The sequence below is a fragment of the Polistes canadensis genome, unplaced genomic scaffold (genome assembly GCF_001313835.1).
Source record: "Polistes canadensis isolate GaletaPanama2010 unplaced genomic scaffold, ASM131383v1 scaffold_36, whole genome shotgun sequence".
Classification (NCBI taxonomy): Eukaryota; Metazoa; Arthropoda; class Insecta; order Hymenoptera; family Vespidae; genus Polistes; species Polistes canadensis.
In genome coordinates, this window is record NW_014569583.1 from 50,716 (window position 1) to 67,944 (window position 17,229).

At 30.7% G+C, this 17,229-nt stretch overlaps 1 protein-coding gene across 4 annotated transcripts in view; it reads left to right on the forward strand.

Annotated features, from left to right (window-relative positions):
• LOC106784475 (TLD domain-containing protein 2) overlaps positions 1-17,229 on the forward strand; it is a 150,822-nt gene that overhangs the window by 18,499 nt on the left and 115,094 nt on the right. The window contains exon 1 of one of the 4 annotated variants that reach the window (XM_014744053.1): positions 12,668-12,969. The exons of 1 other annotated variant lie outside the window; for it this stretch is intronic. In XM_014744053.1, the coding sequence (XP_014599539.1) occupies positions 12,791-12,969 (179 nt within the window). In that variant the 5' untranslated portion in view covers positions 12,668-12,790. Of the gene's footprint in view, positions 1-12,667; positions 12,970-17,229 lie in introns of those variants that run through there. 2 more of the 4 variants (XM_014744052.1, XM_014744060.1) reach the window with 2 other exon arrangements.

Genomic DNA, 17,229 nt, shown 5'->3' on the forward strand with positions numbered 1-17,229 from the left:
TTCATAATTCTTGAATAATACAAAAAAAAAAAAAAAAAAACATTAACCTTTTGTTATTCTCGGTCACCCCACTAGGTTAAAAAAATTTTTTTTTTTAAATCAAATAATAATTCTTCTTTTTTGTTGAAATTAAAAAATCTTTTCAAATCAAGTCCCCCCCCCCCGCCCCCACCTATCGTAGAATATACAAAAGTCTTCTATTATAATTCGAGTAGACCAATTAAATATTTTCTTTGTTTTGTAATGATATGGAAATTATTTTGTTCTTATTCCGGGCCTCTTTCCGTTAGGAAAGGTCTCACCCTATATATCAGAAACCAATTCTCATAAGATCGTATTAATGTGGTTACATGCTTGATAAGAATTGAGGATCTATAATTCTAATAATGTTTGATCGTTAATGTTTAAATTTAAAAGATAATTGGCTTCGACGTTTGCTTATCCTGTACTCACATTAAATTCCTTTTTATTATATCGTGGAAGAAATGTGAAAATAATTTTATATATATGTATAAAAAAAAAAAAAAGATAAGTATTTTTCATTTACGCTACGCGTTCATTTTGGAAGATCGTATCATTTTGAACGAAAAAAAGCAATTATGAGAAATAATATACTTGTTTAATTTATCGTCCTCAAATCGGTTTTCATTCGAAAATTAAATTCAAACGCGTAAACATGATTTTTCTCTATTAGTTTTGATAAAATCGTATAAGTAAATAATATTTGAAAAATTGATAACAGTTCGATAAGGAACTTTGATTCTTTTCCAATTTTTTCATTCGAAAAATATCAAATAAAGTATTCCGAAGTACCAGTGTGTTCAATCGTTTAATTTCTTTTACGAACAACGGAAAATAAAAAATAAAAGACAAAACGAAACGGGGTGGTTGTTTCAAAAGGGAAATTTAGAAAAATAAAAATAAAGAAAATTATTCGTCAAGGTGTATTCGAAGCTTGCGTTTGTAGTTTAGTATCTAAATTATACATTTGCAATTGTATTGATCGATAAAACAAAAAAACGAGATATTAATAATAATAATAATAATAATAATAATAATAATAATAATAATACAGGACATTTATAGAATGCGTTAACGAGAGAGAAAAAAAATAAAGAAGAGTATAGGCCGTAGGTCTGATAAGTATATTCATTAACGCGTCCCACTTTTTTTCGTCGAACTATTACTGGTTGCCTTCTCCCATTTTTTTTTCCTTCCTTTTCTTTTCTTTCCTTTCCTCTTCGTTTCTTTTCTTTTTTTTTTCCTATTTTTTTTTGTTCCTCTATTTTTTCGGTCCGATGAAACGAACGAACGAACTAACGGGCACGTGCCATAACTGAAGAAATATTTGAGGTCAGCTTCGGGGACCAAATTTAGGCCACTGTCTAACCTAAACGTCATTTTACATTTTTTTTTTTCCTTTCTAGAACCCCGTCAGTCCATTACCACCTCCTGCTCGCCCCCTATCCCTTTTTTTTTATTATTATTATTATTATATTTAGGTCAAACGTGCATCGAATGAGAATCGAAATATTTTGGCGATAAAAAGTCACCGAGTAGGAAGGGACTCGTTCGTAGAATTCCGTTTGAATTATTTATCATAAACGTGATGATATATTTTGAAAATTTTCCCCACGCAATTATTATCATTATCATGAACAAATGGTGTAATAAAATTTACTATTATATATATATATGAACAATTATGGTTAAATTAAATATCGAAATATATCTATATTCGGATAGATTAAAAATAAAATATTAATGTTGAATTATTAAAAATTAAAAAATCGGTTAATCAATATTATTCTTGACTGATAGACGATAGGAAACACGATATATCTCGTGATTAGTATGTTTCATGCACATTAGGATTAAATATAATTATTGTGTATTTAATTCATTTACAAATGTGTTATTGTTGATATAAAAAAAGAAAAAATATTTTTTATATCAAAAATAATAATATTTTGTTGAATATTTGTAGTGAAAAAAAAAAGAAAGAAAAGAACAGTTTCATTTTTTATCCGGATATCGAAAGATTCGTATATAATCGTGGAAAGAATTGAGAAGAAAAGAAAATAGATGGATCCATGTACGTCGCATAAATAGAAATTTTGGAAACGAGCTGGGGGTGCTTTAGAAATGAGTTATATATTTCGTAGAAAGATGATTATTTGCATAGAGAACCAACAGAATTCAACTCACAATCCTTTCGTATGAAGGTAGGGAGGGAGGAAGGAAGGAAGGAAGGAAGGTAATATCAAAGAGGTTTTCGTGCAACCTTGAAAGCTGTGTGCTTCGTAAGAGGATTCCAAAGTAATCCAATATGTGACACGTGCTTTAATAAAATCGTTGTTATAACAATGACGATATGTTTGCGTTTAGGGGTAGTGGCTAGTTGCTGATAGGGTTTTAATAGTCTATTAAAAGGAGAAGGTTTAAAAATTTGCGATCGATTAAAATGTTTTTTTTTTCTTTATTTTTAAAAAAAAAGATACGTGTGTTCAAATTATATATAATTAATTATTTAAATTATTATATTATTGTCCATATGGGTGATTTATATTTGTAATTTTTTTTTTTTTTTGTATTCTTTTAACATATTTACGAGAATTGTTTACGTTAGATTTTGCAACTAAATCACACTCAACGTATATAAATATTTGTATAAATTTTAATATAACAATTTTGAGAAAATATATATTTCAATAGATTCGTAGACACGAATGAATGATATTTGTGTAGATTTGATATCCAATAAAATCTCATAATTATTCAATGTCTCCTTCACGTCACGTAAACCAAGCATATATAAGAATAAAAGTATAGAAGTATTTTACATATATAAAATAGATTTTCGCGAGATCATTCTCGATCTTTGAAATCACGTGTGTCAAATAAATCGAAGATTCTAATGGATAACCGAACGAATCAAATTTAAAGAACAAAAAAAGACAAAATAAACCCATTCTCCTTCCCACACACACACACACACACACATAGAAAATTTCAACTGTGATCTCCCATAATCGTAGAACATACGTGTCCTACGTGTTATAGTACAAAAAGGAAATAATCGAAGTGGTAGTGTTCTATTGATAGATGAACGCTAGCGAATAGTGTCGATCACTATGGCCTACTTTCTTGAACGATCATACACTGTCGGCAGGGGGTTGGGTGGTGGTGGTGGTGGTGTGTGTGACGTTTACTCCCGCAGTTTCGATTCGAAGATTTGTGAAAAAAGGCGATAGGAAGGAGGGGTGGGTTGCTGTTTTTAGTTGAAGGCACCACCAACGACGACAACGTCAAGGTCGTCGACATCTACGTCAATGTAACTCTTTTCTTTTCTAATCCACACCTTCCTCTTTTTTTTTTTCTTTTCTTTTCTTTTTTACCTTCATCCTACTCTTCTACAACCCTTCTTTTCACATTCTCTCTTTCTCTTTCTAACCTTTTTCTTTTCTATCTTACTTATTCGTTTCTCTCATTTTCACAGTACACACATTTTATTTCTCTCTTACACATTGTTTCTCTCTCACGTATTTATTTTTTTTTCTCATTTTTCTCTTTCTCTGTCGTATATTTTCTCTCTCTCTCTCTCTCTCTCTCTCTCTCTCTCTCTCTTTGTTAAGAACATTTCTGTTGTATTATTCTCTCTCTCTCTCTCTCTCTTTGTTAAGAACACGTCCGTTGTATTATTCTCTCTCTCTCTCTCTCTCTCTTTCACTCATTTTATTTTCTGTTCTATTCGCGCAGTTCTTTCTCGTCTTTGTCCTATTTGCAATATTCTCGTATTCACCTTTCCCCCTCCCCCCGACCGAAAGACCCCCTCGACCCCCTCATCTTTCTTACTTTTTATTTTTCTCAGACGTTTTTAACCGAAAGAACGTCGAGTTACCTTCGTCTTCTTCGTTGTCATCATTGTCCACGTAACTTGACCTAGGAAATGAGTTTCCTTGTAGAATAAGTATGAGATAGAGAGAGAGAGAGAGAGAGAGAGAGAAATTGGAATTCTTTGACCAATCATTACAACGGAAATTTCAAAGGTTCTATTTGTAAGCAATGCCGTCGTTAAATCGATCCCCCTCTCCACCCCGCCGTTTTCTATTTTCGATTTCTACGAAGATTTGATTACAAATAAACTGCTTCCTATGTTTTTTTTTAAGCGTTTATCCTTACGATCGAAGAAGAACCCTTACTACTACTATTACTATTACTATCATCTTGATTAGAAATTTGTCTTTCTCATCTATTTTTCTTCTTCTTTTTATGTCCTATAAAAAATTAGGAGGAAAAAAAATTTAATCGTATAAAATTCGGTGTATGTTAAAAAAAAAAAACAAAGAAAAAACATTTCATTCGAAAATATGTTCGTAACGGTTAAACGATTAATTTATTTATTTATATATATATAAGATAAAACATTTGATTCGAGAATGTTTGCAACGGTAAAAAATTTTTTTTTTTTTTTTTTTTTTTTTTTTTTTTTTGAATCAAATCGATCAACCAACGTTGCTTTACGCTTATGGAAATAATTTTTTTTTGCGTAAAAATAAGTCGGAAAGAAAAAAAGGTGGAAAAAAGGTTTTCTTTCTGCCCGTTTGATGTTTTCCATTTCGGATAAAATTCTATTGAAAAATTTAAGCGAAATATGCAACGTACGTTGAATTTTATCATCGGAAAAACATTTTAGTTCGCTGACATCCTCGTATTCTCATTGTTCTTTGAATATAAAATGTTTAAATTTTTTTATTCAATCGTGAGATTTATTTCACCATTATATTTTAGTTTGTCTTTAACAGTCGAATTGTACACAGGTAGAACAACTCAAGTAATTTATTAATTTACATATATAGTAGGGTTATAATTAGAATAGATTCAGAAATTAATTGAGATATTGTTTTTTCTTCTTCTACCAGAATTATCATATATTTGGTGATGGATAGTAAAAGGTCGTCGAATTATGAATTTGCAACAGACAACTAATATTTCTTGTCCTTTTTCTTTTTTTTTTCAAAACGACATTTCGAAGGAACAAATTTCCTTATTATTTCTCGTTTTTCCGTTAAAAATATTCTATACACGGATTTTCTAAGAAAATCTCTCTCTCTCTCTCTCTCTCTCTCTCTCTCTGTCTCTCTCTCTCTCTTTCTGTTTCGAACGAACAAATTTTGTAACTTCTTGTTTTCTCGTCTAGAAATTTCAAACGTGTACGATGCACTATATTTTTTTTTCTCGAAAAACTTTTTATCAAAACGTACAATTTCTTACTCGATTTATTTGTTTTCCGAATTTATTTTTATTGGTAGGGGGAAGGTCCCTTAGTCGCGGACAACTAAAGTTTTCAGGAAATAAAATAAAAACTATTTCGAAAAATGTGTAACTTTATTTATTAATTATATAAATCAACACAAATTTTAGAATCAATATAAATGAACAAAAATATAACTTTTATATAATCAAATTTAAAAACACAGACATTAAATTTAGGTGAAAAAATATACGATTTCTGAAAGTGGCATCTAGTATCGGACAGACTTCACTTCGAACTACTAGCATCGGACATTTTTAGCACATTCGGCATCGATCACATATGTAGACGTCAGAACATTCAGGAATGTCTGCATATGTTTCATGAGCCCACCCATGTCAGCTGCTGGAACACTGTATCCAGTCTTCCTCGATTTCAGTCAGTGCCTGATTTTTCTTACAATTAGTTTTATCTTCATTTTTGCCCTTAGGGTTTTACTCTTTTGGTTTGTTTCCCCTTTTTCTTTTTTCACATCTTCCTTTAGCCCTCACATCTTTGATTTGTTGCTCGTTCTTTTCTTTTACTATTTTCAATCTAGTTATCATTATTTTCTTTTTTTTCCCCCTCTTCCATAACGTTCTTTTCATTCTATTTTTCTTCAACAGCAATTTTGTATGGGGATGATGTTAAAATTCCACTCGTTTCATATTTTTTTTAATGGGTCGTTGATCGTTTTTAAGCAGCGTTTATCAATGATGACAATTTATTAACGAATCTCCGATAATATTTGGATTCGAGCTAGTCGATAGTCTGGCATTGTTGATTTATTCTGCATCGCAGAATCGTAGATGGTACTATTTATTCTTTTCGTTGTACCAACGAAGTACCAACAAGTATAACTATTTACGAGGAAAAAAAAATGTTTTCACTGTCCGATGTTAAGGGACTACTTTGTGTAAGTTTATTTATTAATTATATAAATCAACAGAAATTTTGTTGTGTTGATACTACTAGGGGGACACGATAGTACCAAAATTATGTTATCTATATTTAATCCATTTTGAAAATCAACTAAAAGTTTTATAGACAATGAATAATAATGGAACCCTACTTTAATTAACAAATACCATAAAGACTTAAACACAGAAATGTAGCTGTAATAATTACCTGGATCTGATTTGATGTAGTGTCTTCCTGTTGTTGTCATTTTTTGAGATAATATAAATGTCCGGTGCTAGGGGATTTCCCTTAAATAATCGTACACAATCTCCTATTGGATCGTGTCATTCCACGCTTTTTTTTTTTTTTTGGATATTGCATATATTTAAAAGGGAAGTTTTATTATTCTATCATATTTTATTTCTTGGGAAAAAAACCGTCAAAAGATTTCAATATTTTCTATATGCATATATATAGAAATGTATGCGTAGGTTGGTGAATATTGAAATAGGAACCTTTTGGAATATCCCTGGGGAATTGGAGAACATAGGGGAAAAGTAACCTTTTCAAAAGGGAATGATATCATCATTCACAGGTAAAATTGACGCACTTGTGTTAGCATTTCGTCTGGCACTTATCAAGGTCGTCCTACTATTTCATTTGTAACGCAAATATTAGCTTATTTATATTTCTTTTTTTCTTTTTTCTTTTCTCTTTTTTCTCCTCCATGACTTTTGCACGCCCTCCCCCCATCTTCTCTTTTTCTCCACCATTTCTTTTTCTTTTCGAATAAAATTCTTTTCTCTTGCGCAGTTTTTTTTTTTTATTTATTATTTTTTGTTTTAAGTTGTTTTTTTTTTTTTTTAACCTGTTACCGTCAGTACTTATAATACGCGTTTACGATTTTATTTTACGTAAGAGAACTTTCCTCGATTATATATTCCAAGCATTTCTTTATCTTTGTTGTCTTCCTCCTTCCCCCTTCACCCTTCTCTCCTTTTATTCGTCCTCCTGCTGTTTATTTGTTTCACTATGGATCATAATTCAATATTCTTCGACAACTTTTCCATGACAATCTGCTACGATTTTCGATTGATTTTCTTTTATTCGAGATAGAAATTTTATATAAAATATACCTTACCCCCTGTCGTTTTTTTCCTATATTTATTTGTGATTTTTTTTAGGATAACCCGTATAAATGTAAATTAATTCATAGACGCGTAATAAAATTTTTCAACACTTTTTCCTCTTATACACACAATTTATTTCTTATTAAATATATTCCATTTATTTATTTATTTATTTCCATTTAGTGACAGATTAAAAACACGAATATTTGTCCAAATTTTCGATAAAAGATTTAAAAACAAATAATCGACAAAATGTTCGCGATTAGATTGATAAAGAAAGAAAGTATTTTTTTTTATTTTAATTCAAGGATAAAATATAAAAAATTATCATGAAAACTCGTGCGTACTCGAATGAAAGATTTTTCTTCCTCGAGGTTAGTTTATAATGAAGACAAATTAAGACAATTTTCTCGAGATTAAGTAAAAGTATCCCAGTTTTCTAATTCCTTCTAAGTTTGTTAAGAAAATCGCCGTGTAAATTGTTTGGTTGGTGGTGGTAATGGTAATGGTAATGGTGATAATGATAGTGGTTCACGATCCCTTTGTATTTTATAACTAACTTATTTTTCCGAAGGAAATAATTTATCTCGATAAAGAATTGATTAGAAAAAATTTCGAAGACCCGTAAAAGGGTCGGTCGGTTAGGTCGGCTACGTTCGGAAAGAAACGAACGTTGGTGGTGGTGGTGGTGGTGGATGGTGGTGGTGGTGGTGGTGGTGCGCGTTGTTGGTTACTATGCAAGATCGGCTGGGATTGGTCGAGTTTGGTGGGTGAAAAGCGATCAATACCTGGAAGGCTTTCGACATAGAGAACAGGAGGAGAAAGAGGGGGTGGTAGTGGTGGTGGTGGAATGAGTAAAAGAGGTGGTGGAGAGGCGTAGGCTGGTGTTCTCCACTCAGAGTCTCGAGGCTCAGGATTTAACGATAAGTACAGCCTGACCTTGACAACGACCTCGACCTTGATACCCACCTAACGAAAGTACCATGTCGTTCTCGAATTTCCCATCTCTCTCTTTCTCTTTCTCTTTCTCTTTCCTTGTTCTCTTCTTCATCCTTCATCAACATCATCATTTTCCTTTTCGAAGGATATTCCCATCGACAGGAGTCTAGTATCTAAATATATATACGGAAATTAAAACGAGATATGAATTTTAATGGAATCTGAGGTCATCGTAAAAGAGAGAGAGAGAGAGAGAGAGAGAGAGAGAGAGAGAGAGAGAGAGAGAGAGAGAGAGAGAAAGAGAAGGAGAAATAGAATCTCTTAATTGGGAACGCAAAATTAACGTGTCTTTATATTAGTATTCCATTTAACGTTTGAAGTATAATAATCGGCTTATTAATTTCAATCTGTTCGTTATTCTCTCTCTCTCTCTCTCTCTCTCTTTCTCTCTCTCTCTCTCATTTTTTTTTTATATGATTATTTTATTACTCAAGCTTATTACGAATAAACATATATTACTTTACATTTTACTTATATAAATTTACTATATATTATTATTCTTATCCCCGTATGTTATTCGTTGTTATGTTTTAATTGATCATTATCGGAATTACATCACGATAAATCATCATTATCCTTGTTTCTTTGTATATATTTTGGATTTGAAAGAAAAAAAAAAAGTACAAAAAGTTAAAAAATACCATTCATGAAAGAACGAACAATTGTGCCTGGCGTAAAATTAAAAATAAAAAAATGAAAGTAAAAATACACAAATTTGTATTTGAATGTATAGATTTGTTATCGAAGATCATACGTGTCGGCCAATGAGCACGTACTAGCTTAGTGGGCGGGTACTTGACATCGACCAATGGGACGTTATTGTCAGGCCCCGCCTTCTTTCCAATTTTTGACTCCGACAATAAGCTCCGGCATTTTTTCCCCCTCCCCCTCCGCCGCCATTTCTTTTCTTTTCCTTTTTATGCTCCACCCCCTCCTATTCCTCCGCCGACTATTTTGGTTTTTATTTCTTTTTTTTGTTATTGTTTCCTCCTTCTTTTTTTTCTTTTTTTTTTTTCTTTTCTTTTCTTTTATTCCTCGTTTTCGACGAAGTACAGAAACATTACGGATTGAAATAAAATGAGAGATAACATGTAGGTGGTTTTTTTGTTTCTTCATTATTTCGCTCGTAAAAGTCCAATGCTACAAAGAATATTTCGTAGAATAATATTATAGTAAAATAGGAGAGGAGTCTCTTTTTAAAGTATTTATAAGATTATGAATGAAATATTGATGCATTTCATCATGGCGTGGGTCGTTGACATGGTGGACATTTTATTTCTTTCTACTCGTTAATAATGAAAAATAGAATTAATTATATTATTCGTTTTGTATTCGTAGAATTGAATTTTTCTACAAGAGAAATATCGTTTATGGAATTAATATTTATATTATTGGAATCATGATAAATATATTTTTTTTAAATATTAACTCTTTCCGCTGGAGGGCATCCGAAGCGGCGCCATTTTAAATTTGGGGGAGACTTCGCTTTAGGAATTATTTTTATTTAAATACAAATAATTATCGGTTCGTAAACGTAATGATATATATATTATATAATTATATATATATATATATATAAAAATAAATTTCGATAACATTATTTATTGTTTAAAAAAAAATAAATAAATTAAATCTTATCAGGAAAATATATATAAAAGGTGCGGATAAAATATTCCCCCGAGAGTTTATATAGGCAGGGGTTAATATATTATTTTATTTAAAACTAACATTTAATGTATATCATTTGTTGTCATTATAATAATTCAAAAAGATTATTATCAAAATTATTAATTATTATTAAAACTTTGTCTTTTTTACACTTCATATCGAAAATATAATCGACAGTGTTATTCGTAATAGTTTAATACACTCGTATTTGATTGATAAAAAATTTCGATCAATCGAAACAGTGGATTCAATGAAAAATAACAAATTTGATTGTTTAAGTTAGTTCCAAGGGGAAAATCCTTCAGTATAACTCGAATATCAAAAGATCGAGGGCATTCGCAATACACAGAGTATATTTTGGTAACTCCATAAAGACCAACTAGGTGGACGTATATTAATGTCTTCTTTATTTAAGTTTATTCTACAAATACTACGGATAATTTCTTAAAGTGAATATCAAGTTGATTTATAAACTCAAATTGTTACGCGTTGATTTTCATCAGAAGAGATTAGCATAAAAATAACAACAAACAAAGAAAGTAGAAACTCCTATTCATTTGAAATTATTCATATTAAATAACCACAATATTAAAAAAAAACAATAGGACAAATATAAATACTTCTTCACACCGTATACGCAAAATAAAAAAAATAACACGTACTTACATATTTAAAATAACTTGTAACGTTTTAATTCTACATCCACGCATATGTATTTTATATTATGTTTTAAAAAAAAAAAAAAAAGAAGAAAGTTTTTAACTTGATGATCACACAACCAATTGAGAAACGTATTTTTTAACGAAAAGTATAACGTAAAGTATTTGTAAAGAAATTAAAATTATGTTATGAGGAAAAAAAGAAAAATAATGAAAACATGAGAGAGAAAAAAAAAGTACGAATGCGATACTGTTAACAAAAAAATACGTAAGTAAGAGGAGAGTCAAAAGAAGGGATCAAGAAGATTCATTAAGTTCGTTTTCAACGTTTTAACGTCACGTCGTCGTGGTCGTTGTTGAGCGGTCGACCTTAATCGGATTTGATCGGTGCTCGCGTACTCGGGGTGCGAAGCAATTGGCACAGCGTCAAAAAGATAGAGACAGAGATATATATATATATATATGTGTATGTGGTATGGTGTGTATGTATGTATGTATGTATGTATGAACGAATAAGTGAGTTTATCTGTAAGTGTGTTGTATTCTATGAATGCACGTATGTAAATAAATGAACGTGAATTTGTTGAGAAGAATGTATGTATGAATGCGTGTGCATTACTAGACGTGAATAAATTTATTAGTAAGTTGCGTAGTATAAATGCGTGTGTGCACGTATATGTGAATAAACGAGTGTTGGATGTATACTATGAGTACGCTTATACAATACGTTAATAAATGTATTAGTAAGTGTGTATATGTGAAAACGAATTTGTGAAGGAAGTAGTATATATAATATGTACGCGTTATGTACTACACTAGTACGTGAATAAATTTATCAGTAAGTGTGTTATATATATACGTATGAACAACGTGTGTCGTACGCAAATAACACGAGTTTGTTGGAAATGTGTGTTTTTAAGCGCGTGTGCATGTGTATGAAAATGAAGTGAGTTTGTTGGAAATGTGTTGTGCTAGGAGGCGTAGTGTGCGTGCGCCACGTGTATATGCGAATAAATGAATTTATTGGAAGATTTTTGCGAGGGCGTGTGCGAGAATCAGTTTGAGATAGATAGAACGTGTGTGTGTGTGAGTGGGTGAACAAATGAGATAGAAAGGGAGAAGGGGGAAGAAGATTGATGGAGGGGTAGAAATTCTAGGCTCGATCATTTTAAACGATCATTATCAGATGTCGCAGTAACCACGACGATTCTGATCGCCAAATTTTCTTTCTCTTCTATATATTCCTCAAATCGAAAACTGTATATGTATATATATATATATATATATATGTATGTATATTTACATAAATTTGGCAAACGTGAGTGTTATACGCGAGGTGTATATAAAATATAGTTAAGTAAAATATCGATAGCTAATTAATTCATTATTTTCGATTTATTACTATTTTCAATCGAACATTAAAATATTCGACAAAAATAGAAATATCGGTTTTATACGTTAAAATATTCGTAAGTGTACGCGTTTATGTATGGTGTGTGTGTATAGATTTAAAACATTAGAAATTGTTTCTTTTAGTCCCGGTTATTATCATCTTCCAAATATTCATTTATTTATGTTTTCAAGTAATTTCTAATTTTACGTAACTCACATACGCATGCGTCATATCTTTACATAGGAGAGAGCAACTGAGAGATAAATAGAAAGAGTGAAAGAGAAAGAGAGAGAGAGAAAGAGAGAGAGAGAGAGAGAGAGAGAGAGAGAGAGAGAGAGAGAGAGAGAGAGAAGAACAACAGTCAAATAAACGCGAAGTTCACTTTTAAAGCTTCCGTCGAGAATGCGTGCAGTTGGTTTGACGACTTAGGTTAATAAAAAGACTTTATATTAGGTAGATACTTTTTCATAATAAATTTATTTAGAGTGATTATTGTATAAAAATAATAATAAGAAGAAGAAGAATAATAAAAGTGATAGAAAAAGAGAAGAAGAACAAAATAAAAGAATAAAAGAAGAAGTAGAAAAGTAGAAGTAGTGGAGTGGAGGAGGAGGAGGAGGAAGAGGAGGAAGGTGGTGGTGGTGGGCGGTGGTGGCGGCGAGGGAAAAGTTTGAAAACCCATAGAGATTATTTTATTAAATAATCAATCGAATCGGCGCAACTTTCGCGCCATAATCGGCAAAGAATTATGTCGTTATTTTCCGGAGGATCTGAGGGTGGTGCTGCATCCGATACTCCCGGAAGTCCGTCAATTAATAAATCGGAAGAATTGCCATCGGTTCCGGATTCTTCTACTTCTTTAAGGGCGAGACAACGGAGTTTGAAAGATCGTCTTCGGGAAGGCATTGCTGGTGGATTTACTTGGCAGTGAGTAATATTTTCGTTTTATTTTCAATTATTACTTCTTATTGTTTATTTTTTTTTTCTTTTTCTTTCTTTATTGATACGATTGACGTATCAACAACGTCATTTATGTATGTGTAACCTATTTTTAAAAAAAAGCAAAAACAAAACTAGAGGAAAAATTAATTTTTTTATTTATATTTTTGATTATATTATTAATATAATGATAATACCCGTGATGGGGGCGGGTAAGAATACCCCCGTCAGTAATCCCTGCTTGTCGTAAGAGGCGACTAATAGGGAAACTACTGACAATAATCGTAATATTTTTATCTTTCGATTCTGCGTGACCCTTTTAGCGGCTATCTTGAAACTCATGCAACACCCCGACATTTTATTTGATTTATCGTAAATCTTATATTTTTTTGGCAGTAGTAGTAAATATGAGTGGGAGATATGTTACGAAGTGTAGGATAATATTAAAACTTGTACAATTAAATATTTTTGTAATTATATATATATATTATTTATTTTCATTTGGAAATACGAGTTTAATCGTAATAGGTTAAGTTGTCTCAATATGGCGTCGATGTGGCGTCAATAATAGAAGATAACGATAAATGGATAAAAGAATAAGAAAGAAGAGAATGAGGATTTGAGTCTCTCGAAGTGAGAGAAGAGACTTGATGGGAATCTGTACCTGATAGAAAAGTGATATGGGTTAGTCTCGAGTGGCTTTTACACGGGGATTCCTCGATCACAGTCAGTTCTACTACGCTCTATTATCCAATATTATTCCGATATTATTCGAATTATTCTCGCGCCAAGAATATTCTCGAGTGTCATTGTCACACTCGTTATCTTGTTTTATTTTTTCTTTTATTATCTTCTCTCTTTCTCTTTCTTTTTTCCTTTTATTCTTTTATTCTTCTTGTACCTTGAAAACTATAAACGGATAAATCCTTTAATCTTCTTCTTCTTTTTCTTCTTTTCTATCGTATTAAAGATGATCTCAAGAATAGTAGATAGGTAATCGAATTTTTTGCAGAGATATCGGATAAAATGATTGAAATCAGATTTGTCTGGAACAATATCGAGTATTAATGTTTTTTTATTTTATTTTGATAATAATAATAATAACAATATAATAATAAATTTTATTGTTTATATATAATTGAAAAAATATCATTTTCGACAAAATTTTGTATAAAGTTTAATCAATCGTAATTGCGTCCAATGTTTATCCAATTTATCTATAGACCTATGGTGTTTGGAAATTAATAAAATATGGAAAAAAAAAACAAAAGAAATAACGATAGGACTCTTAGGGGTGCATCTTTTTAACATGACATAATATATGATTATAATTTAAAAAATGTTAGTTGGTATATAGAATACATAACAGAGTGGTAAACTATCATTTATCTTTTATTATCTGTAAATCAAATTCTTAATGGTACATAGAATGGTCACTAGATGGCGACGATTGTTCCATTGATTCGCATATGTATAAATGCAGTTGCATACGTTGCATATGTTAAACAATATTTATAAATTCAATTGTAAAATAATAATTAATAATTATGCACAGTTTAAGTGTGTAACCTAGAAAAGGATTGTTTATTAATCGAAAACGTTGTTTTGGTTTCCATGCGATAATATGTTTTCAGTGATATCGTTTGGCTTAATATTCCGAAGGAAGGACAATTTAACGCAGGTTAAGCACGAACGCGAATAGTCGTCTGTCTCCCGTACTCCGCAAACCATAAATTATTGGACAAAATTGGGCCAATTTCTCGGTCGACGTAATAAATTATTCCCGATACTGCCGAGGTCCGAGTTCTCGGCATTTGGCCATTTTTATCTTCCGATTTTCTGCATGGCCCTTTCAGCAGCCATTTTAAAAAATAATCTATTGCCCCTGACATTTTGTTTTCTTTATATCGTAAGTCTTATTACATTTATTCATCTCTAATCATATTTTTTCTTTATTTGTTTTATACATATTATTATTATTATTATTATTATTATTATTATTATNTTTATTCATCTCTAATCATATTTTTTCTTTATTTGATTCATTTCTATTGATTGCAATTAACATAAGTTTATACGTATTATATATTTTAACCCATTTCAATTAATCCTCGTAAGTAATCATTAAATTATTTATTATATGCATATATATATATATATTATAAAATGCAAATACACTGGGATAGGAGTGTTGCATTTAAAATTAGTGCCGATTATTTTTTTTTCAAGAAAATTTCAAGGTGTATATTTATAAATAAAAATCAGTACGAACTATCTGGGCAACCTAATACGTGTATATATTTGCATAGAAATATATATATATATATATATATAGTATATATGTATATGTATATATGTATGTTTCTATGCAAATGCATATGGATGCATGTAAAGTTGTCACAAATGAAACTGGGCCATCCGATAATTATGTATTCCCTTTTAAACGACGCGTCAAATTGTTCTCGAACCGTTTCGACGACTCACTTCGCCACGTTTGTTTCCATTCGTTGTGAGAGCTCGGAGATTCCGACACGCGTCATTTCGTTTCCATTAACGAAGCACCCCTTTTCTCTCTTTCTCTCTCTTTTCTTTTTCAACTCTCTCCCTTTTCCTATCAACGGGCATTATTCGCGATCAGGAGTAACATCGGTCTTGTTATTCACCAAAAGCACCCTTTCTGACGCAACCCTGACCCACTTTAATATTATCTACAATTCTTTACAAATATATTCCTTCTTAGTATTTTTTATATTTTATTTAAAAAACAAAATACAACAACAACAAAATAATCTGATAATTATGTGCCGTTAATTCATACGACGATCTTTCTGATTTTAAAAATTAGATTAATTTATTATATGATATAAAAATCATTTTGTTTTTTTAAATATCAAATAAATAATCATTAAAATTTTCATTTCTTTTTTTTTCTTTTTTTTTTTTTACATCATTTTTCGACTTACAATAAATCCACTGTCGTAATTATAATATGTCGAAAAAAAATTGGAAATATTCTAAATAGGATTTTATTTGCGATATAAATCATTACAATACTCTAAGGCGGGTTGAAATGTTACTTATTATTTTGTATATTTGTTTGATTGGAAAAAAAAGAAAACAAAGAATTAGAAATAGTTGCCATGCAAGGCTCTCGAAACTTTTTCAATCCATTCAAGTATTGTATAAATCATACAATGTGTGTTGATTCGCATAAATTTACGACTAACGCATTAAAAATATTAGTTACTTTACTTTATATATTATATTTTTATTATCGATCTTTACTTCTCTATAGAAACAAGTATCTGTTTTTTGTTTGATCTTTTTTAGAAAATACAAAAAGAATGTCAGACTAATTCGTTCGTTCGTTCGTTCATTCATTGAAATTGTCAAGTTAATTTTCGAAGGGAGCTGGGCAATGCTATTAAGCTTCTACTCTCTACGAAAATGTCTTGGTGCGAGGTCATTGGGTAAATGGGTCAAGTAGATGTACAGGTACACTTAACGTGAACTTTGCTATGCAGATTCTAGTTACGTAAATATGTGTTTGTAAAATTGGAAGTAATATTATACATACTTGGGTACATATATATATATCCACATATACCATATATATTCATGTTTGTATGCATTAGTATATCTATGTATATGTAGATGAATTTATTTCATACTTATACGTGTTGTAAGCACTCAGCTCTTACGTATTACACGCACGCTCGAGTGTTGTTTCTTCAAAGAGAATTTTCATCTCCTTCTGCTCTCCCCCCCCCCTCTTCACCCCATCCTCACTCTAATCCTCACATACACTCTTTCCTTTTTTCTCTAATTATAATTACTGCCTGGTGTACAAGCTTTTTATTTAATAAATAAGATACACGAGAGAGAGAGAGAGAGAGAGAGAGAGAGAGAGAGTATGGTAGTCAGGTCCTAGTTCACTCTCTTCCTTCTATTACGACATTGAATCCTTTCACGAAATTAAAATTGGAATTAATCTTGATTAGATATCATTTTTTCCAAATTTTTCTAAAATATATACCCCGCCCTGTCGTATTAAGAAATTTATTAAAATAAATAAACAAAAAAAAAATGGATGTATCGCGTAATAATTATGTTCGAAATGGAAATATATTTTTATATTTCGTATATATAATGTAATTTACAAAAATAATAAAATAAATACAAATAATACAAATAATAATAAATATAAATAATAATAATAAAATACAAATAATAGTAGCTATATGTCGT